The 27,672-nt window shown below is 45.8% G+C and overlaps 1 protein-coding gene across 6 annotated transcripts in view; it reads left to right on the top strand.

Moving 5' to 3' along the window:
- Positions 1-20,644, top strand: part of LOC135898906 (uncharacterized) — a 155,883-nt gene extending 135,239 nt beyond the window's left edge. For all 6 annotated transcript variants that reach the window (XM_070536623.1, XM_070536626.1, XM_065428126.2 and 3 more), the window contains 2 exons: positions 8,180-8,371; positions 19,973-20,644. In XM_070536623.1, coding sequence (XP_070392724.1) covers positions 8,180-8,289 — 110 coding nt within the window. In that variant the 3' untranslated portion in view covers positions 8,290-8,371; positions 19,973-20,644. The remainder of the gene's footprint in view (positions 1-8,179; positions 8,372-19,972) is intronic.
- The last annotated feature ends 7,028 nt before the right edge of the window (positions 20,645-27,672 follow it).

A 27,672-nucleotide genomic window follows, 5' to 3' on the forward strand; every position in this document is an offset into this window, starting at 1 on the left:
GGACTGAAAAAGGCTTCACGCCGAAGCTGAAGGCAAACAACTTGTTCGGCTTCGTAGACAGCGGCTTTGGCAGGCGCAATTCTCATCAGACGTCACGTACTGTACATCACACACCGAGGCGTTTCATAAGACATAGAAGCGTTCACTGTGCCTGTTTAAGACTGCTTCTCCGTCGGGAGAGGCAGCCCGCGGTAAGGCTTCTTGCGCAACGATTAAAAAGGAATGCTATAGAACCCTGTTCCAGGAAGAACTCCAGTAATTCTTACACACGACGCAATGCTTCTCAGCAACGTTTTGTTATGTCACGCGATTTAATATGATACAAAGAAATGCTCTGCTTTCCTTCATGGTAAACTCTGGACCATTGTCAGTTTATTCTTGATTGTCAATATCAGCGGCATTATTCTTGCGTGTTCATATTATACATATATATTATATATATTCCTGTTGTACAAAAATGTAACGCCAAGAAACTCTACTGCTGTTGTAAATGTCATTTGCAAATGGACGTTCGTGCTGCTATACTGCCCTCGTTTTCTTTCTGTCTTTTTCAATGCGGAGTGTTACACAGCAAGCTCTACGCAAGGTCACGCAAGGTCATCCAGCAGAATAATGCTACAATCTTAAATTATACCTTATTACGTCTATAATAGTGGGGCAAAAATACCGTGTATATGCATATGCGAAGGCTACGTCACCTGCAACAAAGTCCCAAGCTCCGCCTACTTGACGCCCTACAGGCGCGCAGCTAACGCGCACTTGGCGCGCACTTGGCGTGGAGACGTGCGTTCACTGACGCAACTATTGTACAGAGGGCGCCGCTCGCCACTGTGCACAATTTTTGTAGGAAACTCTTTGCTGGGCACAGATGCTTCTGCGGTCGCGATGACGCTGGCGTTGCTTCTTCGTGGTGCGCTAGAACAGCCAGGGATAAGCAGCGTTACCCTAATCTAACGGAAGAAGTGAAAGCAAGAACGTTGAGCTCTCAAACGCGCAAATAAGGAGCCACTTGATAATGCTTCGTACCGCGATTATTCCCCTTAAGGAAATTTCGATTGTATGTCTTCTTTTTTTTCATAATAAGTTGTCTCTGGGGGGTCCTAAAAGCAGACAGGTGAATAACATTAAAAAAGTTGAAGAACTTCGAAGTTCATTGCACCGGTACAGGAGTGCTCCTTATCGCAGACGTCTGCAATAAACTGCCACTTATGCGGAAGCAAAACAAAAATCTAAAACAAGAAAACACTTTTTAGTTATGTCCAAAATTGTATTCCGAATCCACGTAACCCTACTAATATCCTACAAAATTAGCTAAACCAACTGGCCGAACAACATTTTCAGCTCACTTAAAAAAAAAAGAAAGAAAAAGGTCGGTACCTCGCTCTCAGCTCTCGAAACAAGGCTAGAAAGAAGCCATCTTTAGCCATCTTACGCGACGCCCCCATGATTTCCTGCGCGTCTTCACGTGACTCGAGGCGCCCGTCACCATAGGTCGTCAAAATTAACAGAAATTACTCAGAATTATTCGACTTATTCATTTAACTTAGGACTATCTCGCTCTGCCACTCATCGAAATCGGGCTCGACCTAGTTCACTCGAAGTCAGACCTCGCGAGCTAGCGATGCTCGCTCGTATTAAACTCGCCAAAGGTAGATTCCGGCAGACTCGATGACGTATACGGACTCGTCGGTCGGCGTGAGTCTGAGTGAGTCAATTTGTGAGTCTGCGAACTGCTACGACATTTACCGCGGCCATGTTAGACGCGTTCCGTAAAGCCACGCGCGACCTGTAACAAACTCAATGCGGGGGTTCGCGACGGGAAGAGGAAACGCATGTGACAGCAAAGCACGTGTGCGGTTAGAATGCACAAAAAAGGCAGAAGTCGCGCCGAAAAGAGGTCATGACGACACTGGCTCCGACACTATGCCCGAAGACGCAGTTGAAGCGCATTGATCCCTTCAAATCGCTTGGTTTCACTTCGCAAGTGGAGTGGGGTCGAACTTTCATATCGCCCACCAGTTGCGCGATCATCCTCAACATCACGTTGGGCGAGGGACTCGACGAGCAAATATGAAACATCCTTTTCCCCTTTCGCACACATTGCCGCAACCCCTCCCCTCGGCCTCTAGCTACTAAGAACAGCAGGCCGTCGCCGTGCCCTTATACCATATATTTCAAAACAATTCGTCTCTCATGCTTTCTCTCTCTCTCTCTTACCTTGCTATTTCCGTTTTTTCTCTTTTTTTTCAACTCCGTTTACGGTTTCTAGCCCTTTCAAATACCACTTTTTCCGAGCGTAAGTTGACATCATGATTATTTATGTGCCTAGTGCACGTACTATATATCCACAAACTTTGCCACACTATATAGCGCGAATTTTCAAACACAAGCACAATTTCCTTTAGCAAAACCCATCCGGCAGACTTCAAGAAAAAAAGTCGAAGACGATTGAATTTGGTGTTTTCAGCAATACATGATATTTTCTTCAAGAGCTTTACTTTTCCGGCCTTTCTTCACTTCAAGTAAGTGTACGACTGCATTGTTCCTAGAAAGTTGCAAATTTAATAAGCTATGTTTCTTGTAAAGCAATACCGCAGGGCTTGCGTAAGAAAAAAACGAAAGAAAAGAAGAAGTTGATATATAGCGGAAACATTGGCACACCGGAAGGAGCGAAACGTAAGCACTGCTCGTGGGAACTTCACATTCAAGAGACGTTCAGCGAGGCTTTCGTACATAAACAATGCATGAAATACCCGCTTCACGTTAAAGGTCTGATATCGACACAACGCACGTTTCGAGGTGCACCTCATTCAATGAAAGCTCACTGAATAATCTTGTTATTCGTAAGGCCGAAGTCCAGAGTTATCGATCATGTACAGCTCCAAAGAGAGCCCTTGCCATTGTTTTAGGACTAAATTTTATAACTCCACATTCTGTTCTGTCGACTCGTACCTTTGAAGTGGCTTTCGTTCTATTGTCTGATTGAACCACCAAAGTATGTATGTATGTATGTAGTATGTATGTATGTACACACACAAACACACACACACAATATATATATATATATATATATATATATATATATATATTTATATATATGTGTGTGTGTGTGTGTGTGTGTGTGTGTGTGTGTGTGCGTGTGTGTGTGTGTGTGTGTGCTCTTCAGAACATTTTCTCATTTAAATTGCTTGCATAAATCGCAGCGCTAAAGAACCCCAGAACACCTACGTATGACTTTTTCCGCTCTTGAAACGAATTCTTTTACGAGCGTGCTTAAAACGGGCGGCGCAGGATTTCACCAAGCTTAATCAACGGGACACCTCCTAGAGACATCGAGTCGCTCAGCGCCTTCTGAAAGTTCAAGTTTTCTGCGCAACTGAGAGAAATGCCCAAGAGTTGAGGAGCATAAAACCGTGGCCTCTTGAGACGTACTTTTATCATTGAGCGTTCTTGATAATACCTAATACTGATGTAAATATGCAAAACCCCTAGAGACTCTCATAAGGCTAACACGTGTCGCTTGCGACAAATGTATGCTCTGAAAGAGAATTGTATAGCGCGGCTGGGAATTTACACAGACAACGGAAACAACACACAGGCAACGGAAAACTCCGTTTGTCTTCGCTCTCACTGAAATATTCAATACGGTCATTTCCACCGTCGAAAATAGCCTCTACATGTCACATATAAGAGCTTTACAAACATTCGTTTTGCTTGTTTGATTTAGGGAGGCGTTCATGAACCTTCGCCCTATTATGATGGCCCAGCATTGGGATCGCAGCTAATTAAAAAAAATTGATTCACGGGCCATAATGGCGCCCATATCAAATCTAATTTTCAGCAGTTTTCGTAATGAAGCAAATAAGGCGTTCGCGCTGCATGATTCGAAGTTGTCACGAAAGAAAAAAAAAATTAGAAGTATTCTCCGTTTTGTGAACGTCTGTCCCTCGTCATTGTGAAGTGCATCGACACAGTGTCTTGTTTGAGCACTGGACGGAGTCGGCTCAGGCAAAATTACGCCTGCATTGACACTATATATATATATATATATATATATATATATATATATATATATATATATATATATATATATATATATATATAGAGAGAGAGAGAGAGAGAGAGAGAGAGAGAGTCAGGGTCCAGCACAATAAGCGTATAGACAAGCACTGACGACTTTCAAAGGCGCCCTGCACCACTTTTCATTGAAGTGGAGAAATTATGCACTTGAAGTTAAAATACACTATATTTCATACATACCTTGCCGCAAAATGTACTTAAATGCGTGCAGCAGAAGCGGGTTTATTGGCAATCAAGCATTGCGCCCTTCGCGATGCTTCCGCTCCTTCTACAATGTCTTGCACTGCGGCGGCGACGGAGGAACGGGGGCGTGCCGACAGCGATTCGTCTACTGAACGTCACCGTGGCACGCAGTTGAAATTTGATTTTGCACGTTAAAGTAAACATCACTACTTTCGATTTCGGTGTCCACGACCCGTCAAACGTAAGCGAAACGCGAAACACTGGTCCTCAACGAGGACCAGCGAGGACCTCAACGAGGACCTCAACGAGGACTGTGCGCTTAGCCAGTGGACTCGTCGCGGCATCTCATAGTGGTCGTGGTGTTTATAGGCTACGTATAGCTGACAGCAGCTGCATGCAACTGCAGTGCGTATGTGCAGCGTTTGTTTTGTGCACAACAGGGCTTGAGTGAGCGCTCGTACTAGTATACTCCAGTCTGACCGTGCTATGTGGTGCGGACCGGCTTTGTCCTTCACCAGCTGGACCTACGGATAGTAGCCACATGCAAGTTGCGCATTTTGAAGCGTTATCATTAAGTCTGCCAAGGCGTCTAACTAGGGGCGGCCAGGAGATAGCGAGCGCTGGCAAGCGTGCATGTGGTCTGACCTTAAGTTTCGCGTGGTTCGAGGCTATAGTCGAGCGTTCAGAGGTAGTCGAAATTCGCGAGACCCGATGGTTACGACACCGATGAACAGGGTAGCCAAAATTGGATTCCTACGCAGACTGAAAAGGCGAAGCGCGAGCAGGCGATGGTCGGCTTCCTCCGGAAGTAATTAATTAATATCGAAATTCGAGAGCAGATTTTCACTTACTTCAGCCTTAAGTTAAAATTGATCAATAAATGCACTCAGTAACAATAGGAAGAAGCACACTGATCCAAACACCTTTCTTGATTGATGTCAGCGATTGGCCAATGGCAGCCGCGTATGGGAATCTGCTATATTACGAAATAAAGCGTCCAAAGAAGAGTGAGCAGCGGGCATCTGTTGAAAAGAGAGTGTTTGAGAGAAAGGTGAGGGAGAGACAGAGAGAGAGAGAGAGAGAGAAACAAGGAAAGACAGGGAGGTTAACTAGACTGAGCCCAGTGTGCTACCCTACACGTGGGGAGGGGAATAGGGAGTGAACATGGGTAGAGAAAGGTGACTTCGCGCTCCGCTTGCGAGCTCCACGTGCCGAGAACGACTGCAAAACTTGGCTGAAATACTCACAGCAGCGTATACGCTATCCGTGGACTATGCTTTTTCACCAAGCACGAGGGATGGTTGAGGACCCCTTTAAGACGTGTGACTCCTGAAGACGTAGCATCACAATCAGATTCAATTATAGTGCTACTACCCTGATCCATTCTTTTGTTGTGAGGCGTAAAGAACATGACTACTATGTGTATATCTCCTTCATTATTTTTTTAGTTTTTTCTTTTTTTTTCCTCCTTTGTTTTAAGTTGCGGATAGTTGCGTGCATCATCACCAGGAAGTAATCGCTATCAACGTGTGCTGCGCTTAAGATTTACGCGTCCCATGATTACCTACAGAGACAAAACAAAACACGTCACAGACACCCACGGCCAAATGGCGCGCTTTAAAACTCCCAGAAATATAATAATGTACTTTGTACTGTACATGCAATCAGTGGCTCGCCACGCGTAATTAAACGTTACGAAAAGATTGGCATATCACTGAAAGTCGCAGAAATAATTGAAGTTACCGATCTTAATGAAATCGGCTGACTTGCGACTACTTGTTTCTCCGCTAAGAAGTATTTGTCAAGTTTCCGAAAACAGCAGAATCATCAGTTCGTGAAGGCAATTTAGTTCAGCGAAGGCTAACACAATACTGTGCGTACTCATACTGCCGTATGCAGTGACAGCTTGGCGAAATAGTCAACTACAAGCCTATGTAGACTTAATAACAACAGACGCGCGAGGCAGGTAAGCTACACTTTGACGACTACTGGTGTGTTCTAAGTCATGAATTCAAGAAGTATTTCCATTAAAGTCTTTACTAAAACATTCACGAGGCCATGTCTCCAACTTCTCCATTATAGAATCCTAGCCAGAACCCATGGTGTACGAAGTAGCCCGTTACGATGAGGGCAGTAGACCTAAGTTCCGAGGTTTTCCAATGTACGTGTGCAAGCATGTGAGACAGGTTTACCCACGACATGTTCGGGCCCAGGGTAAATACTTCCTGCATTGTGCAAAGCAAGCAAATAAATAAATAACTTTATTTATTTATTTATTTATTTATAGCATATACGAATGGACTAGCCGAGGTGCTCTCTACCTCAGTAACTCCCCAGCAACCTATGATATCAACAGCGGACTTTCTCTTCCTCTCTTAATGTTTCTCTCTCCTTTCCATGCCCTCAGCGCCGGGTAGCGAATCGGGCTATGTCCTGGTTAACATACCTGCCTTTTGTTTATTATTTTCCTCTCTCTATAACACAGCAGCGGAGGGCCGACATTCGCAAAAAACTTCTTATTCTCGAGTTGTTCTTAAGGAAAAATTCTGGCCAATCATGACCTTGGGGATACTATTAGCGAAGGCGCACGGCCAATGGCAAAGAACACTTACGAACAAAGCCTTTGTGAATACTGACCCACATGGCTAGCTGTGGCACGTTCTAAAGTGTATCCTGTACACATCGGGAGCTTTCCCTGCCAATAGCTTAGGGCCCTAAGTATGCGATCATTCTTGTTCATGCGTTGTTTACAGCGAATCTCTGTCCACTATTGTCCCGATTTCACCACTTCTTTCTCATCACTACGTATATGAATGAAGACGTCTACACGTGGTCAAGCTCAGACACGTAAGGCCTAAAATACCTGTACATCATTACGAAGCATCAAATCTCACTGCGTGGAGCCATTTTTTGACTCTCTGTGCTTGATCTGTTTTTCTTTTACGAATCACTGTTGGGTTACCCATGAGCTCTTCTAACGTTATATTTGTGCTTTGCAAACTTATTTTCCGATTCTTGAATAGCGAAACTTTCAACGCTGCATACCCGTGAAGTTGCGGGCCCCTCACAGTTACGAGCAAGCGTTTCTAGCAGCATTTCCGCCTTTCTAGCACAGTTCCCTGCAAGAGGAAATTGCCTGGCCAGCCTTAACGTTCCAATATGTCGGTGACATCAGTCGAAAGTTAGACAGATTCGTGATTAATCTCTCAAAGCACAAACACCGTTTCGCATGAAAGAAAATTATACCGGGTGTTTCTACGAAGATTTTAAGTAATATTTTAAAATAGCCGCCTTGAAATAAAAGGATGGCTTTTGCGGAGACAGGCTGTCAGTGGTGGGGACCACAGGGTGACGCGTGATGCATTTTAATTATACATCAATTTACAAAAATTTCTTAATTAGTTTTTAAGCTTTTAGCTTCCACGGGCTCATTGCAATTGGGAAATTGAAGCGAGCTCTCCGTATGCGAACATATCAACTCTTGGATCTGAAAAAAAAAAAAGATAGTGTGGCACGACGTATTTCGACTACCAAATCACGCGAAACCGAAACTGAGAGGCTGCAGCGAAAGCAAAGCCGCGCCCCTCGACAGGGGCACAGCTTCTATAACGTTATATTAAGTCCTGTTACGTCATCCAGCAGCGGGGCTGCCAGCGCACTGCGACAGCGAGGAGCACGGAGCCGAAGTGCGCTTGCTTCAGGATATCAAAAAGCGCTACTCTAGGCATTTCGTTAACTTTCCTGCACCTAAATGAAAGTTTGCAGGGGATAAGTTGAGCGAGAAAAAAAAATGACGCATTGGGCTACGCGTGGTTAAAGGTCTGCATAATCAATCAGGATAATTAATAGTGTTTGTTAATATTTTAAAGACAAGTGTACGGGCTCCACCGACAACTGCGCATTTCTTCTCTCGCAGTGATGATGGGTGTCGACCTTCCGGACTTCATCCTGAACCGGAACCAGCCGTCCCTGAAGAACCTGCAGGCTCTTCGGCAGCGCCTGTTCGAGAGCGGCCGGAGGCGGTGATTCCCAGGAAGAACCGCGTCCAGGAAGCACCCCCGAAAACTCCTCGGACTGCGCCAGCCGCGCCTCTTTTCTCTCCCGTGAGGTGCGACACCCAAAACGTGCAATTTTCATTCCTCTGTATGATAATTTTTTTTTGCTAAATTGTACTAGTGCCTCCGGGACACTGCCTCTGAACCAGACGCTCTAGACGTTCCTTACTGTGTGGGTTCGATGCTCGTTACCGTGTTGGTTTGGTGCTGGTTACTGTGTACGTTTGTGTTTGTTACTTGCGCATGTTCAGTGTCAAAGTATACCGTCCATGTATGAGTCGGTCATTTGATGCATCACCAATGTCATTTGGAGTAGCATGCCAGTCGCATGACCATGACAAACATCTCTAGCGCTTATAACAGAATGTTTCTCTCTCTCTCACTCGGTTGAATATTTATAAAAAATTTGTGGTGGTGCATGGCCGTTCTTAGTTGGTGGAGCGATTTTTCCGGTTAATTCCGATAACGAACGAGACTCTAGCCTATTAAATAGGTGTGGGGTTCCCAGCACCTTACAGCCTTCTTAGAGAGACAAGCGTCTCCTATCCGCACGAAACAGAGCAATAACAGGTCTGTGATGCCCTTGGATGTCAGGGGCCGCACGCGGGCTACACTAAAGGAAGCAGCGTGTCTTTATCCTTGTCTGAAAAGACTTGGTAAACCGTGGAACTTCTTTCGTGATTGGGGTAGGTGCTTGCAATCGTTCCCCTTGAACGAGGAACTTCCAGTAAGCGCAAGTCATAAGCTCGCGTTGATTACGTCCCTGCCCTTCGTACACAACGCCCGTCGCTCCTACCGACTGACGCTTGAAGTGCGTGGCATTTTACAGTGCCGTGGCTGTACCATGCCGGAGGCTTGAGGCGAGTCTGTGTAACCTGCCTGGGGGCAAGACGTTGATCATTCCGCACACGAATGTAGCCGGACAGTTTCCTTTACACACGGCTTACATCCAAGGAAGGTTACGAGCAATGTTCACCAGGGCAATCCCACGCTGAACACACACCATACTGAAAAGGCCGGGGGTCTTGGCGGACCCCTGTAGTCCAACTCCACGGAGGCCTCAGCATGGAATGGCGTCCTTGTGAGAGAGTTCAAAACCGTGCTGTTAGGGCCGGAGGTAGGTTGCGCGCCCCTGTCATCCAGCCTACTAGAAGCGACAGTGCGAAAGTTGGTACATCTCGTAAGTCGATCATGGGAAAGTCCGATGACCATTCATGGTCCAGAGGTGTCTGAACGATGCGGATGGTAGCGTGTCCGTCTAATCCAGCTTGGGTGTAGTCGCGGCCTCTGGGATCTGAGCTCTCCCCACTTCCTAGGGGTGCGTCATGGGCAACGTGCGGGTGGAGTCGGATGCCCGCACGGCTCCCGCACGGCTAAGCGGTGGAGATCTTGCAGCAGCCTGGAATCGGAGGGCTTCGGTTGCGGAGAGGGGAAAAGTAGTGGAAGCCCTTTTGAACGACACCTGACAAAACGCCCCGGTTGTCAACCCCCTCCGGCTATCCCGGTGCAGGGAATGTGCCCTAGTAAGCAGAACTGACCTCAGCTGCGGCAGGTCTGGTCAGCTTAACAAGGGAAATGGCGACTGAAGTCGCACGCCCCGTGCCAGCGTGGACCGCTTGTATGCGATCCTTGCGGCTGAACCGGTCCCTGCTGTTTGCAGCTTGAAAAGGGTGAACCCAGTGCCGGGTCGGGCGTGGGGCTACCGGCTTCACGACAAGGGAAGTCTTTTCTTTGTTAAGCCTGGACAATTCTGGGCCCAACTGTTGATGTGAAGACAATTCCAGGCACAACTCTTGTTACAGGTGAACCCTGTAACTACATATGTCACCGGTAGCCCGGCTGTACCCCCTCGACCACCTGAGGTGCAAATAAGAAGCATTAGCCGGGAGGTGAAAACGCGGTCCTGAGCACATCGGACTGTGCTGAACACAGGTCGGGGAATGAGGAGACCCGTCGCAGCTGCGGTTCCTCCATGGACGGCTGGCAGTTATTCCATGATGAAGAGAGGCCCTTCAGATTAGAGCTGAAAGCCGAAGCCAAGTTCGATATGGACTCGACTTGCATCGCGCCCAGCTCATTTCCTGCGGTAGGTCGGTCGGCGCAGGGACACACTCCTGCTCAGATTCGTCAGAATCGCAGGAGGATGACCGTCTCCATATTTATAGAAAAATTTCACGCGTGCAAGGTGTGCCATGTGTGTGCTTACAATTTCGCGTTTCTTCCCGCTTCCGTCTCCCACACTGCAGGGTAGCAAACTAAGCATAACCTTGTTAGGCTTCCTTTTTTTTTTCTCGCTCCGTTCGAAAATGCAATTCCTTGAAATTTTCTTATTCATACCACCTGATTTGCTCATTGTTTCGTTTTCCGTCGGCTAATAATTATTGTCGTGTTCATTCCCGCTCTTTCTTCTTTTGTTCTTATTTTATTGATTGATTTATTATTATTATTTTGACAAATTATAGCAGTTCTATCGCCCAGACGTGTGCTATGCAGGGCCGGTGACAATGGACGTCGACCTCGCACTTTAAGCCTAAAAGTTCCTTTTCTTCATTTTCCGGATCTATTCCGTGATCCGTCTGAAAAGCGCGACCTGAAGCTTGGGACACTTCTCGTCCACCCTCGGGTGCAACAACTTCTCTATCCTCTTTCTTAAGATTTCCTCAGCAGGAATATTTTTAAAGATAACAATAAAACAAAAACAAATAACGATATAATAGGGAATCGTGAGAATACAGGTCTAGACAGTTGAGCTCGGAGCTTACGTGGTTATATTGAACCAGTGTTCAGCTGCCATTCTACGCTGTTTTCCTTTGTTTAAGGCATGTGCTTAGCTGCGGTAATGTAAAATATGAAACATTTTGAGTGGGAGCAAGTAAAAAGAAAACATGGAAGCGACTGGAAAGTCCGAACGACTACTTTGGAAAGCAATTTACAAGCCTGAAGATCTAAGCTTCCGGAGATTCATCGCAATGCTCGAGACCTAAAGAAATCTAGTTGCATTGGCAAACGTATACGTTCAAACTACAGCGACTGTGATGATTTTTCCATTATATACGGTGAAGTATGGGCGTGAACGGAGGTTCAATTTCTGAAACCTGGAGAGATGGTCTATTCCAACTGTAGCTTTTTTTTTATGCGTTAAGGTTGAAAAACGCGTCTTATCAAGGACAATACTGATTATGTTGAAATTCAGAGAACTCAGCTTAACTTTGGTTGGATATACTGAAATCATTGACGCAAGGTTGAAACATAGCAAAATACGGGCATTCTTTTGTTCCAAAGAGTCCATTATGCGGGGCATATGGGTTTTGGAATCTTCTACAATACGAAGGATCCTTTTAGAAGCGTGTGATCTCTTGTGCTAGGTGTTACTTGGAAATACATTGCGCTATTAGATACATGACTTTCGAGTGACAAAATTAAATAACGAAATGATGCCCTACGTTTTTTTTTTTTTGCTTCAGCTATCCAACCCGCTTCAGATATTTTTCTCACATTGAGAAGTCTAATGCCTTTCCTCTACGAGAACCTCCCCATTGTCCCGATTGAGAGCTGACATCAGCGAAGATTGTGTCTAAATGGTTTCGTGCATCGCCTCAACGCATTTACCTGCAAGATCATCGGTAGTTCAAAGTACGCCGATCTAAGTTTTAAGACCACACGTATTACAAAGAGCAAAGTGCATGTAGGTCACTGCAAGGCAAATTGCCATGGTCTAGAAGGCACAAATCGTCGCGTTCGTCCTCTAATTTCATCTTTGATTTATTATACCGTCCAACGTGTACGCACTGCAGTCTCTGCGGGACATTTGGGCACCTGATGTTGCGGTGTCCCATTTTCATCGCGCAGCGCACGCCGCTGGTGAGGGACCATCCTCTCCATGGCCTGCGGTGTACGAGGCTCGAACAATGTTTGTACCCCGTTGGTTGTGTGTCTCGACGGGATCAGGCTCATCACGCTCTACTTGCTTTTCTAGTGGTACCTAACTTACGTTCACGTTTGTACCTCATTTCTGATATAAAATGACAATGCCTCGCACATACTTTCTTCTGTTTGAACATTCTTAAGTAGCGTGACCTGTACTGTGCGTTCTGCTTTATCATTTGAGATTTGTCATCTCGTTCTTTCTTTCCTCCCGTTCTTCCTATCTTCCGTTTCAATGTTTCTCTCTGTTCCTTTCGGATGATTAGGCAGGCATTATGCCTTTTCCGGTGGCAGTTGTCGTATGTTTTGAAAACAATTATTATATTATTATTATTATTATTATTATTATTATTATTATATTATTATTATTATTATTATTATTATTATTATTATTATTATTATTATTATTATTATTATTATTATTAATCACGCACACTGCTACCTACACGTGAAAGTAAAAAAAAAGAAAATAGACATGTGACCTTTCAAATTAGGTGCCATAAAAAGGAGGGTATTGAAAGCTCGTGCACGCACATACGTGCACATTAGGCGCACACAAAGGTGTGCAGGCACACGGATACGGAAATGAGCCAGTCAGATCATAACGCTGCACAGCTAGGCGGAACCGCTACCAATACGACCTGGTTGGTCTCTGTGCGAAGGAACGAGGAAAAAAAAAAGGCAAAAAGGCATGACGACGGCGGCGGGCAACGAGCTTTCGATTTGTTTCTGGCGTGAGTGGTAGTCGCGCGCTGCGGCAATTTCCTGTTTGGCCGGCGCCACCGAAGCCGTATTCGCGGAGGTCTCACAATGCGCGCAGCATCATGTCTTTCCCGGGAGCCTCGCTAGCTGTAAGGGCTCGCGCGAGTCCGTCTGTAAACGGCACGCATTGGAGCCAGATCCTCCCGCTATTGGTTACTGTGGCCATCAAGGCTTGCACGTCTGGCAGCGAAAGAGCGCGTTATTGCTTCTCTTTTCTTAGATTACCTTTTTTTCTTTCTCCCCCTCTCTCGTTAGGTCACTCGGGTTGGTGGCATGAAACAGGCATTAAAAAAGAAACGGGGAATCGAGCTGCCGAGTTTGGTATTTAACGCACGCGCGCTTTTCAGCCCGCCGAGTTCTCTTTAGCAGCTCGTAAACTGAACCCGTTACGACGCGCAACATTGCATTGCAAGGGCCCTCGCCCCTTTGCAGCCTCGTTGCAACATGAGGGCCTCGCAATAGGCAAATGTATGAGTCAAAAAAAAAGAATGCTGGGAATACTGTAGAAAATAAGATCAGATCTCCTGCAACACTTTCTCGCATCTTCTCTTCGTGTATACTTCAATGAAACTTCAAATTGCAGTATCTATCGTTCCGTGTTGCAGTAATACGTAATTTCTGCGTCTGCCCTTCCTGCATATCTACGTGTAACGGTGATATCTGTCTGCTCGTTTTTTTTTTATTGCGATAACAATTATATGGACACTACAGACGCATTTCGGCAGTCACGATCGCCGTCGGCGCCGCCGTGAGGTTCCGTATGACTGAAAGCGTGTGAGGGTGAGCTGGCCAACGCGGTTCAATCTCCTGTGGCGCAGGCCAGGAACGCGTCCCGGATGCGTGGCCTCTCCCGCAGCGCGAAGCAGGGGAGTCGGGCCAGGGAGGAGGGGCGTTCTTCTCCGGCGGCTGCTAGGGTGCCTCAATGTCCTCCTTCCCTGTCGCTCCATACCACGGAGGAAGGAAACTAAGGAGAGGCCCTGACGTCACTCTTTGTGAGGCAAAAGTGAAGCCGGAATTCGGCGTTGCTCATGGCGATGCTCCGCCTTTTGTGCCACCCTCCTCTCTTGTTTACATCTTTCGCGAAACCACGCAGCGCTGCGCGTGGTATCGCGCGCGGAGCGCTCGCACTCGCGCAACATCCGGCAGAGCACGGTGCAGGTAACACAGCGCAACAAGACACGGTGACTAACGCAAACCCGCCCACACAGCGCTTTTGCCACGGCACGAAACCCTACCAGAGCAACACGTGTGCGCGCTCAAAACCATAACAACCCCGCCATTGTGGCCCAAAAGGCGTGGCCATACAACAACAAAAAATAAAAAAGCGGCAAAAAAATGAGAACCTACTACGTCATGTCCGCCACACTTTTCTCCTAGCGCGCGGAGGGGGTAGGGCCTCTCCTTAGTTTCCTTCCTCCGTGCTCCATACAGAATGGAGACAACTGCGGCGTCTACTACGGCGTTGGCCACGCGAATCGCGGACGCCGTAGTAGACGCCTACGGCAGACGCCGTAGGGACGCGTTGCCGGAGCTCGTGTGTCTTGAAAGCCATCTGCGACATGGCCAAAGTGCGCCGTCTTCTTCAAGGCGATCTGTGGTGTTTGCAGGGTGCGCGTAGTGCCGATAGCTTCCTATGCGCTGCGCTTTCAACGTTTTGTTCGCATTGAAGCGAGAGGTGCATGAAGGTCCATTCGCTTGCTGCTGCCGCGACTCCTCACTCCAGAATTTTGACGGCGAGTTTCCGCGCTCATCGAGCGAGATGATTCATGTTTACCTGTGTGCGTGTGACACCGTGCTGGTTAATTTAGTTAAAACACGGTGGCAGGCTAGTTGGTTTGAATCCATGATAGAATGTGTAAGCGCGACTGAACAAGTACGTAGAAAGAAGCAGACACACAAAGACAGCGCCATCTCTGCGTGTTTGTTTCTTTATACGTCCTTGTTGAGTCACGCTTACATATTCTATAATTGTTAATTTAGTTAGTAAGCGAATGTTTACAAGTTTATACGGCCGATAACACTACTCTTCTTACTTCTTAAACTAGTTTCCTATCGCAATCGGTGCTTCGCCTTTCGAGCGGAACTGCGAATTTGTTTCTTTTTTTTCGCGAAGGTGTTTTAGTACACGTTTTTTGCTTCTTGTTGGTTCTTTGGTGGCTCTTTTTGTTGATCTGCAGTTTACGCTCTCAAATGTTGTCGTCAAAGCACGTGCAAATCACAAACCTAAATATGACGACGGTCAAGGTGCATTTCAAGTTACACTCTGAATGGTGGCCTACGCAATCAGCTTGGGGCAGCCCGATGCGCTAAATGGGAGAGCCTGGGAGAAGACCTGTTGTCTCGCAGTCTTCAGACAACTAACTGCCTTCGGGGCAGCAAAAGGTGGTGCTTCGCGCCGCGAGGAGGGTAAAGCAAGGTCGTGCTCGAATTATAGCAACATGAAAAAAAAAGGCCAACATACAAAAACAAGATGACAGAATAAGAAAATCCTGCAGCTCCGTAGCATCTGCGCATACTGTACTTACACGTCGGGGGATTACATTCCCTTTATCGCCTAATTTATTCTCACTTCGTTGCTCCAACATGTGTCCTATGCAAACCTATGCAGACCTCGCAGACATTCTTGGGAAGCAATGATCGCGTGTGCCGACATAACGTCATTCCAATAGCAACAATTCCACACAGGTATGGAGTAGGACAACAATGCGTATAAGAATGTAGCATTTCTGACATTGATAACATCAACAACCTTACAGTGCACATGTTACAACACGCATCATCTATGTAGAGATGCACACTTACGTCTTAAAGACTATAGAATATGCCTTCTCTCACAGTCAGTAACACTGAAGAATCGGTAATTCATTCTGTTTGTGCTGTGTAGGCACTGCCCTTTGTGCATAGTAGGTTGAAGGTCCACCAGAAAGCACACAATGAGGCTTTATTCACTGACTTTTCCGCGCAGTCGAAGCACAATTGAACCTATCGTAATAGTAAACTGTAAATAAGTTACACCACGTAATGTAAATAAATTAACGACCATCGCTGCATTGTGCAGTCGTTGCTCAGTGGCCGCGTGCCTGGCGCCGCTCCAGAAAGCGTGATCTGAGGCCAAATAGAGCGTTTGAAAGCGCCTCATAAATCGGAGGTCTTGTTTCCATAGGAATAAGGGGTAACTGCCTAAATAAGAGAACAAATAATTTTTTTATTTTTTCAGGAAACGAAATGTATCTGAATTACTCCTGCTGCAGTACGCTGTATGACGTACTGAATGAAATTGTTCGGATCCATTGTTCAAAGGCTAGCAGTGAAAACAGTGCAGCTTGATACATTAAAATGCTTTTACGACCAAGTACTCGGGACGTCAAAAATTCTTCCTTATGCAGGTCAAGTTGCGCAGCATACCGCTCACAATCGAGCAGGCTTAGCACGCTCAACAAAAGAAGCGATTTAATTACCTTGAATCATAGAGAAACTGAGTGAAATTAGACGCTGTTTGTTTGCTGACTTTCTCTGTCAGAATGTTCGACTGCAACCAACCTACTGTACCGATGTTCACAGCATGACCTGCGATAAAACGCAGGAGCTATACACAAAGTAAACGTGCAGATTGCCGAATGCCGCTGTCTACTGCCTTGCCGTCACAAAATTTCTGGTTCATTTATAGGACCTTTATCACCGTTTTCTCCGTTAACATTGGCATCCTTTCCGCCTTGGATAGTTTGGAATACGCCAGTGGTCATCGGTTATAATTACATCCTCACATCGTCATCAACTGCGACTTACTCGTCGGCTGTCGCATCCGAGAATGAGTTACAACAAACGGTGATACGAGTCGAGCAGCAGTGGAGCGAGGATATTCTGATTATCCGCACGCTCGTCGAGTGCGACGTTAGTGCTGCCGTGAGCGCTAGCGCAGAGTGCACCTTGGTGACGTCTGCGGGGGACAGTGGTGGCATCGCAACGCGTTCGTCGTAAAGCATGAAATCAGCCATTGGGGGCGGCTGAATTCCTTCGTTGTACAGTCAAGTACGCTCTACCGTCTCCGTTAAAATGGCGTTCACAACACATATAAAATATGGGAATTCGGCCGCCGCATAATCAACCCTTCGTTATACAGATGCTTTTGCTGTAGAGGCGTTCTACTGCATCGGTAACTAAATAAACGTGAGTGACTCGGCGTTCTTTGAAATTTGCACCCGTTCTACGCATGCTACGTCTGGTCGTGCAATGCATTCTACTTCGGGTTCCTACCGAATGAGAGTAGTTTGCGTCGAAAACATGGCTGTCGTGACGTGTTTCCGGTTCGGGTACTGTCTTCCGGATCGTGTGGCCCACAATATCACTGCCCTTGGGATCAGTGTTTGCTACTTCGAAGGAGCCGTCGCCGAGGAATGATTGGGACACGACCTATACGGCGCTATCGTCCTATCCCCTTATTTAATACGGACTCCAGGGCATTGGTTTCGGACTTGAGAAATGTGGCGGTCGCAAGTTCGCCCATTTTGATGTATGTGTACATTTAGCAGCGCGGCGTCCTGAAATTCCCAATAAAGATTCGGATTCCAAAACATAGGAACATTGCAGTGTTTTCGTACTGTGAGAACTGCTGTTTTCGGAAAAAGAAAACGGTATAAATAGGGGCGTTTATTGCACTCTACTTCAGCTTAAACCCTTTCAATCTTGAACCAGCGGCTTTCGAGCTCTATTCTGCATCAACAAAAATCGCTCAATCACTGAAATTGTGGTGTGTGATATTGCTAGCACTGCCAGAACATCAATTCACTTGCCACCGTGGTTCACTGACACATTCTTTTCCTAAACATGAGACTACATCGGCCAAATTGTGGCGAGGACAGAATGCGGACACTGGGCATGTGATGCATCGGGAGGCCAAACTAAAGCCAAATGTCCAGTAGGACTTGACCCGTTGGAGAATAAATAAGTGCATGAATTCATTGCTGCGGCATCTGCATCAAACAGGGCTGCACGCATTTATTTGACGCCTCTTGCTGCATTTCCTTTTTATGTATACCTTGCGGTAAGTACAACTAAAAAAGAAAGAAGAAGAATGCGCGAGCGAATGTTTAAGCAGATGTGCTTAGATGCGAGATATGCCTGTTTAGGAGCACTGGAAGTCCGAAAGTCAAGTTCGTGGCTCTGTCCGGTCTTATTTGTAATATGGTGCCTGGCGCCTACACGGATGATGATGAAGAAAAAAACGTATCCTATCAGTGATGCAATTTCATTTGAGCGCAGGCACACAAAAATCATACAAACAATTGCGGCAATCGGTGCCTGCCTTAGTATAATAGCACGAGAGAACTCGAAACTTTCAGGAGCCCGATTCTTGGCCTTATGCGGGATTACCATGACAGACTATTCATCCTATTTCGCGGAATTCGTTCCCTGTGACCATGTTAACTTTACCTTACTAGGCTGTCATCTAGAAAAATGTGTTTGAAGAAAGTCCGCTGTGTCAAGGAAGTTGTGAACACATATTTAAGAGCTTGCCAGGGAAGCTGTTAAATATGTCGTTCTTGCATTTTCTAATAAAAAAAAAAGGGTTGAAAGCAGCGCGCTCCGCGTAATTGTGACATTATACTGCCTAAGCACATTTCACCGACCTCGCGCGAGCCCCTGTACTAGGAACGTCATGGACAAATGACTTATCGTGTATTTCATCAATGTGAAGAAAACTACAATGGCGTCTTTAACATGTATTCAGTAAGCCAAAATTAGAGCTAGTATTTGCGTTATGGTGTTTGCAGAAGCCTCTTCACGCTTTGCTCATTGCTGATATTTTAATGCCTTTGTCGTTACCGCATAAGTTCCATTCTCCACGGCCGTCTTATCCGAGAAGACATGCGCATCCATGTAAGGAATGAAGACAAAGTCGGTCCAGACATAAGGCAAGAATACAAACTAAATTGCTGCTTATGCTTGTCGTCTTGTGCGACGGCAAAGTATATAGCTGGTCTTGTCAGGATTGCCAAGAAACCAAACGTACGATAGCCTGCGGTCATGATAAGACGCAGTTTGTCCCGATGGTGGGGCAAACTGCACCTAATTTTTTTGTCGCTCAAGAACAAAAAATGTATGACATGTCGCCAGAAATGTGTCTCAAACACGTCAAACAATGTCTGCCGATACAACAGAAAAATTGGCTGTGTTCTGCTTTCGCTGGGTAGCTCATCCCGACTTAACCTCCCTGAATATTGCGAACTCACCGCTAATATTCGAAGCGTCGGTTTCGACGAAGCCCACGCTTCGTTGCGCTGATTATATGGTTGTGCTGATTAGCCCAACAACGTTGTTCGTTCACGTCATGAAAAGAGGAGGAACTTCTTTTGTGCACGCCAATAAGGGACGACACCGCAGCCGCGTTTTAATAACATCAGGCATTGCATTTGTTTAGATGTGCTATCGAAAGGAAAATGGCGCTCTTGTGTGGAATGTTAGTAGTAGAATGGCTTTCGCTTATTTACTGACGTTTGCATGTCTCTGAGGGTTCTTGTACTCATTACTATGCCTTTCTTTACCCATGCGATGGTTCGCACTAATACGTGCTCTTAGATTGCCTGGCATATTTTTCAGGGCTTTGTTTCAGTTCATTCTTTTGTTCGTACCTGCGACAAGGTGTACCAAGTGCCATTAAACGCGCCAACATCCCCTTTATATTCATTTCAACAAAAAAAAAAAGCCACAGAAACGCTCGCACCTACATAAGCCCCCCCCCCCCCGCCCTCCCCCTACCCCCTCCCCTTAAGCTTTCTCTTCCACGGCACGCTCATCAGCTTTCTTAGAATCAGTTCTAGTCATAATACTGATTAGTTAATGGTTTGGGAACTTGGTAACACATAAAATTTCTCTAGGAAACAGAACTCGGTGTTACAACAGTTACAACTTAAGAGATGAACTCGCAATGATATTGATACATCGTCTATTTTTATTTTTATTTTTTCCAGACATGGCCCATTCCTTCGAAAACCACTTCATTTGACAAAAAGCTATCAACGTGGATCAGCGATGAAATCTTCTTGATCAAGATTCTTCATTCAGAGGGTGCGACCCTGAAGAAGGGAAATCTTTGCACATCCGAGAAGAGCTACCTAGTTCTTGGATTCTATTTAAAACAAAAATACGTAGCGTAGGCACGACAATCGATGCGAGACGAAAGGGCACACAGCCGTGGTCGCTAATAAAGATCGACGACGTATGTGATAAGAGAAAACAAATGAAGAGTACCTTTAGGGACAAGAGTAAGCCAGTTCTGTTGCTGAATATAGTTGTTAAATTATGGTTCGGTTGAAAAGAAAAGAAAATAATAGTGTGTTGTGTACTGCAAACTGAGTATGAAAGTCTGTTTTGTGCGGCTCTTGTAACTATGTGCTTTGTGTTGCGGTGTTGTGTCACGTCAAGCGGAGTCACCGTTGTGTGCAGTGCTGAGTAAAGTCATTGTTTTGTTCTTGTTTCCATTGCATTGTGAATAAAGCACCAATTAAACTATTGTTTCGAAACTGATCCGGTCTATATGCTCTGTGTCTTAAGATCAATGCGCGTGTTTCCCTGGCGACGTTTCTGGCGATTGTGAGCCCCTGTCATCATCCAAGAATACAATAAAACAGTTGTGCTCTCGAGTGCTACAGCTCAGTTTAACGTTTCCTCTGAACGCCATAGCATGACAAAGCAAGATTTTCTCCTAGTTCAAGAAAAAAGAAACGGACGTACTATCAGTCATTCATGTCTAAGAAGGGCGTAAAATAAGGAGTGCAACAAATAATTTGTCCATACGCGCGAGCTATGTTGCATCGAAATGTCAACTCCGTGACAGCACAGGCAAGCTCCATCGTCCAACGTTGTTGAACTTTAGTTGAGCCATAATTTGTTCCATAATACAAGGATGTTCAACTACAAATTATAATGTGTAATATAAATTGGCAGCGCGTTATTGACAAAATTTTATCGTGAATGCACATGGCATAGTTAAAATGCCTGACTTCACATCGTAGAGATTTCAACTGCAACTATAGGAAGATCATTACAAATATTTCAATAAGAAGGACAGGTACCAGGCAGTGAGCGACGTAGCAAAAGATAATGTTCGTGTTATGCATGGTAACAATAGGTTGAGCAAAGTTTGGCAACAGTAATAGCAGGGACCGCCAGGCGTTCTGACTTGCATGAATTTAGAGTCAAGCTATCATTCTCCTATGGTAACTATGTTTGTTTCTATTACAATTAAGGGGCTTAGGAGCAATAAGGTCTAGAAATTTAAAACTAAACAGCATCCGTGTTAAATAATACTTGCACATACGTATTTTTTATTTATTTACTCGAGAGCTTGCGCGTAACACATCTCTCTATGTGTTATAATGTTGCCACCACACTAAGACTGCACACAATTTCTCTTTACGTATTTACTCATACTACTACAGCTTAGATGTTACAAGCCGCTGAAGTAAGAAACACGGAAGGAGAGGTTTAAACTCGTACTTCAATGTGCACTGACACAAACTTATGGAATGACAAAATCAATTTATTTATAAGGTTTCATGTTCCCAAGCAACACTGGGGCTATTGGCCACACAGTAGCAGAAAGCTTCGAATAAATTTTGATCGCCATGCGTTCTGTAATGGACGCCTCATTTTTGCATGTCGCCCCATCGAAACGCGGCCACCGCGGCCGGTGATCAAACCCGGGGTGTCGTGCTCAGTAGCATCATGCCATAGTGACGGATTATGGAAAGAGGAAAATACCTTTGCCAGTGAATAAATTATACGGCACTTTAAAAACTCCCATGCACCATGGTCAAGAAGCAACAGAGATGCCGCCTGGCCATGACAGTAAGGAAATGTGAACGCTAACAGAACCAGTTATATATGAACAGATTGAAGTAAAGCTGTACTGTGAGAAACTCAGCAAGGCGATTCTATTGAGAAAAAAAACTGAGCCGGCTGGCACCGGAATCACCGCGTTTCGGCCGACTACTCAGCTGCAAGGATTACAAGATGGGCTAATAAGAAAATGAGTCCACCTGCATCATAAAGAAATTATAACTGAGCAATGAAGATAAGAATGACAACGGAAACGATGAATTAAGTCATGTGCGAAATATAAGAAGCTGTCCTTACAGCCACTTGCCAAGTAGGTTACCTTGTGAAACGTTCACAAAGGCCCGTGTGGCCTGGTGAGTATGTCGTCAGCCTGACCAGTTGACCCAAGAAACCTTTTAGTGGCCTACTGTACAACCTCGCCAAGAAGGCGGACAGTGACTGTTACTATCGGGAGTACCAACGACAGATATGAAGTACATGCTCTGTGGTCGCAGTCATGATGCATTTGTAGCGCTCATCCTTTCTACCAATTCGCAGCTTGGTACCATGCAATAGGTACGACGCTAAGCTAAGCGTCAGAGAATATAGCACGTTTTCATGGCTTCTGTGGAAAGTAAATGGCGGCGTTAACACATGATAAGGGTCAGGTTAGTGACGATGGCAATCGCAAATGCCCGCTGCGACCATGATGACATTGTGACGTCAGGCATGACAATAGAGTGAGTGAGTGAGTGAGTGAGTGAGTGAGTGAGTGAGTGAGTGAGTGAGTGAGTGAGTGAGTGAGTGAGTGAGTGAGTGAGTGAGTGAGTGAGTGAGTGAGTGAGTGAGTGAGTGAGTGAGTGAGTGAGTGAGTGAGTGAGTGAGTGAGTGAGTGAGTGAGTGAGTGAGTGAGTGAGTGAGTGAGTGAGTGAGTGAGTGAGTGAGTGAGTGAGTGAGTGAGTGAGTGAGTGAGTGAGTGAGTGAGTGAGTGAGTGAGTGAGTGAGTGAGTGAGTGAGTGAGTGAGTGAGTGAGTGAGTGAGTGAGTGAGTGAGTGAGTGAGTGAACAAACTATTTCGGAGACCAAGCTGCTGATGCCCGAAAGTGCGTGGACATCCTACTGCAGGTAGCCGTGGCCCTGTGTTGATAGCCTGGGCCTGTTCAACAACCAAAGTTGGTCCTCAGGTTTTGGGCTTGCCACCTGTGCCTCCCACTGGTGTTCTGTTGCTGTTTTGATAGGCGTTGTCCGCAGGTTATTTTTGCATTCCCAGACCATGTGGCAAAGTGTCTTTGGTGTATTGCAGAAATGGAAGTCTCTTATAAATGTCCAGGGGTACATTGCGTGTAGTAGAGTGCCGCGGAGGTACTTGCCCATCTGAAGTCGGCGTAGTACGACGGCTTCTTCCCTGTTAAGCTTGATGGGTGGTGGCGGATATGCCCTCCTGTTCTTCTTGACAATAAAAAGCATTTTATCAAGAGCACCATTAGGAAAACACAAACTAAATAAAGGAGGCTGCGTCGAAGGCATTTCAGCTTCTACAAAAATATCCGCACCTGCTGAAACAGTTGCGCGGTCAAAACTTCACACGAAGATGTACAAGTAAAAAACGAAGGGAGATTGAAACTAACTGTAGAAGCAGTCGTGGACGCCGTTCTACCTGTGCGCACATAGCGTGCAGAAGCACCCGCTGATGCGAGAATAAGTGTTGTCTTGAAGCAACCCAGTGACGTATACATATAGTTCGGTCATCACAGGAATGCAACATTGTGCAAGACATGCATAAACATTCACGCTAGTTTGCTCCTAACTTCTTCACGCGCAAAAATATCCGTGGTAGCTTGCCCAAACTAGTCAAATACACTTTAATTTCCATCTACCTGTGCGCAAAGCACCGAGCTCGGACAAACAATGAGGCTCATATGGGTTTACCAGACGGAGTTGGTTTAGCAGATATTTGCGGAAGAAGGCAAATTCGAATGCACAATCGCGCGTTCGTACACTTCGGGTGATAAATCTTTCTTAGATTAAAGCTAGAGCTCGTATATGCACAGGTGCAGTTCCTTGGCCTTGCAAACTTTTCAACATCCAAGCGACAAAAGCCCAACACAGCAAAGCAGAACTGCGCGAACTTGCAGGACGACAGCCACATCTCCAGCGAAGTTGTTTCTTTCAAGCAATAACACTAAGAATTTCACGAAACACAAACGGCTGCACTCTTTTAGTACACCTGGGAGGTCCGCGAGCGCCTGGTATATGCCATAAATATAGCGAGAAATCGGTGGCTCTCTTTTTATGTTCAGCTATGTTCAGTTATATTAAGTTTTATTTTGAGTTCGAGTACTTGTAGAGGATGTAGTTTATCCACACACATGTAAATTGGCATAGTCATTCACCATAATATAATATAATATGCGTCCCATTTTCACCAAATGTTACCATCATGCAAGTTGCATTTCTTTCAGGACAGCGCCCTAATTTCGGTGTTATTCGTAAAAATACGCTTTTAAGGCTCCAGTCCACTCAAACACACAATTCAAGGCTAGAATTCGAAAAGCTATAATTACTCTACACACTTCACACTTCGCCTACGCAGTACCCATAATCGTCTCCTTATTTTCACCAAATGTAAACGAGGGCTCTTGCTTAGCTTTTTGCTGACGTCGGGAAAATGTCACCGTGGACAGTTTCGTCATTTTTCACCAAATATGAACTCGCTGTGAGCGGGAGTTCTCCCGGGACAGAGGTAAGGATAGCTCTTAACGACCGTAAAACTAGTGAGAGCACTTCCTCAAAGAAATTTTTGGAAAAGGCTTTAACTAACTGATGCTTTTGAAGCTTTGCCTATGCATGGGGAAACGTAAAAAAAATAATCAATGCTGGCACTGTGCAGAAAAGCAACCTATCCGCGTATTTGACTAACAGCTGGTAACTGCGTCTTGTATAATAATTATATCATCACAACACGAAATCAGCTGTATATAAAACAATACGGAGATTTTCAACAAGACGCGATAGAACACTGAATAATATTACGTACGTTTCTGTCATATGCATCGCATAATTAAAAAAATCAAAGGCAATTGAACCACACACAAACGCAAAGTACCGAAACCTGTAAAGTCGTTCACTATATAGTCTCCTGACTTCACCGAGGCGCGACGCGATGCCGGCAATTGTCAAGCGACGTTATACGATCAAAGAAACGTGCCGTTTCTATAAATCACACGTTCCGTGCTAGAAAGCATATAAACAAGCAAATTATCTATCAGTTTTATCCTGACAAACAGACACCCTGCAGCAATTGGTGCAATTTGGCTCTTCGCTTTCCGATGTTTCACAAGGGTAAGTCGTAGGCCCAACACGCTCCAGGCACGGCGTCGCTTCGACAGAAAGGCGTCAACGAATTCGGCAGCGTCAGGTCTATTCAGGAATGACAAAGCGATGCGACATCTATTGGTCGCAGCGAGCACGCACTCGAATCCGCTTGAGCAAGCAGCCGCTTGCTGACGCGCTTCGTCGCCCACAATGATCGCTGCGACGTCGCTCAGCGCGCAAAACGCTATCGAGCTCAGTGTAGTAGCCATATGTCAAACGCCTACGCGCACGAGGGTCACGGTTATTTTCGGACTCAACCCGACAAAATGCAGGGGCCCCGTCTTTTTCCCTTAGCAACTGAAGTGCAAGTTGGCATAGCCTGAAGGCTAAGCAAGAGTAATGCATTATTTATCACCTCGATCGGCATTGTCACATGGGAAGTTTGCTGTGGCCATCGGTGCGATTGCCGAGAGAGTCGGGCGCTTCGCGTTTGAGTCTCGTTATCTTTACCAGCAGCAGCCTGTGCTTGACAAATTAGTCCTCCGTTACCGTAACGAGATCTGCGTCAGATTCACACGCTGAAAGGACGTGCTTCGAACGCAATAGAACAATCACTTTTTCGATGCCAGGAACTCAGCTATAGAAAGGACAAAAACGGTTACCTCACTTTGTGGGCTTCTACAGCCAATATTTTATTTTTTTAATTAAAGGAAGAATGTATGTCGCTCATCGTCTTTTCTAAAGGATTGCAGTTTGCTTTTAGCGTGCAGGCTTGACTTCATTGAAGAGAGTGCCGGTAATTTATGTAAACGACGCAATGAGCTCAACGCTGCACAGTGGCTCATAACCTGAGAGGCGGCTATATTTGGTATCAGGAATGAGAAGTGAGAAAATAAAAAAATGTGAAAAATGTTTAAAAACCTGGTCACATAATAAGGAGATGTTGAAAACTCGCTGTTTGACGCGGTGAAGAGCGCCAATGACGGGACCACAGATAACGGGTCATGTGCACGCTGACGTCCAGCCGATTTTCAAGATTGAAGATACTTTTCTTATCCCATGTACGCAACGTACAGCAATATTTAATCCAGCAGGCTATAGTTAACCAGTTCCTGGTACAATGCTGCTGTATGTTCCCGCTGTGCAGCGCAACACTCTGCAGGCAACTGCCAGGCAAAAACTTTTAAGTGTCCGAACTGTCAAGGGCCCCACGATGCCTCATCAAAGGAATGTCCTAGAGTTCAGTGAGAACTCTCCATCTTGAAGAAAATGGTGAGGGACCGGTCGACTCATCGTGAAGCAGCTGCTGACGTCAGGCGACGTCGTTCTCGTCGCAGACGCTCATCAAGGAATTCTGCTCTCCGCACACAGAATACGCGTGCCGCACAGCCTCTTGCTGTTAAATCTGCTCCAACCTCAGTGCAGAATGTTTCCAAACCATGTATAGATAACGGAGCATCTCAAAAGAATGCCGTGGATGAGGAATGGCCACCACTGCCAAGGGTAAGCGCTGTGGAAAAACCGCAACAAGGAAAGGCACCACAATGCTCCACCCCTCACCCAGATGAGCTGACAGAGCATGACCGCCGAATTGTTACAATGCTCAAGTCTTTGATACATGCGATTCGCACGCTTGTGGGCAACTCGAATACGCCAACAGCTCGAAGCGCAGTGCAAGTGTTGGATGCCCTGAGCCCAGTGCTTGCAAATCTTGCATAAGCACAATGGCTCTTCCACTGCCTTCATTCCGTGATGAAGTGCGTAGCGCGACGATTTTCCAGTGGAATGCCAGAGGACTTAAATCACGGATTTCATGTTTCCGCCAATACGTTTTCACGCACCAATTTCCTGTAGTGGTAATATGTGAACCGAACGTGTCCAAAGCGCTAAGACTCTCTGGATACGAAGCCTTTATGGCGTCGACGTGCGGGCAATCCAGCAAAGTAATTGTTTACATCCGTACAGAACTGACTTACATTCCCCACTCCGTGCAGCCTCATGATGGAAACCAATACGTGTGTCTCCGCATTACAAAGAATAAAGTGGCCTTCACCCTTATCGGCGCCTACATATCCCCATATAGTCGGTTCGACGGCGACCGATTGCGAGACATCCTGACGGTTACTACTGGACCCTGGATTATCACGGGAGACTTTAATGCTCATCACTTGGCTTGGGGAAGCTCCAGAATAGATTCGAGGGGCCGGAAACTTGTGGAATTTGCTTCCGACCATGAACTTAGCATTATGAACGATGGCAGTCCGACGTACTTGCGTGGTTCGAACTACAGCAGTTGCTTAGACTTGACCTTGGTGTCACGGCAACTTGATCAAAATGTTCGATGGTTCTCTGACATCGAGACTCATGGTAGTGACCATATTCCCACCTACTTAAGTATCACTGGATTCGGAAGCTTCTCCTCTTGTACTTCCCGACAAGTATATATAAGGTGGTCAACGTATAAGACAAAGGTGGAAGAGGCATGCAAAGAAGGATTTACCGGCACCATTGAGAATCTTATTACAAGTGTACTGGAA

The sequence above is a fragment of the Dermacentor albipictus genome, chromosome 3 (genome assembly GCF_038994185.2).
Source record: "Dermacentor albipictus isolate Rhodes 1998 colony chromosome 3, USDA_Dalb.pri_finalv2, whole genome shotgun sequence".
NCBI classification, from domain to species: Eukaryota; Metazoa; Arthropoda; class Arachnida; order Ixodida; family Ixodidae; genus Dermacentor; species Dermacentor albipictus.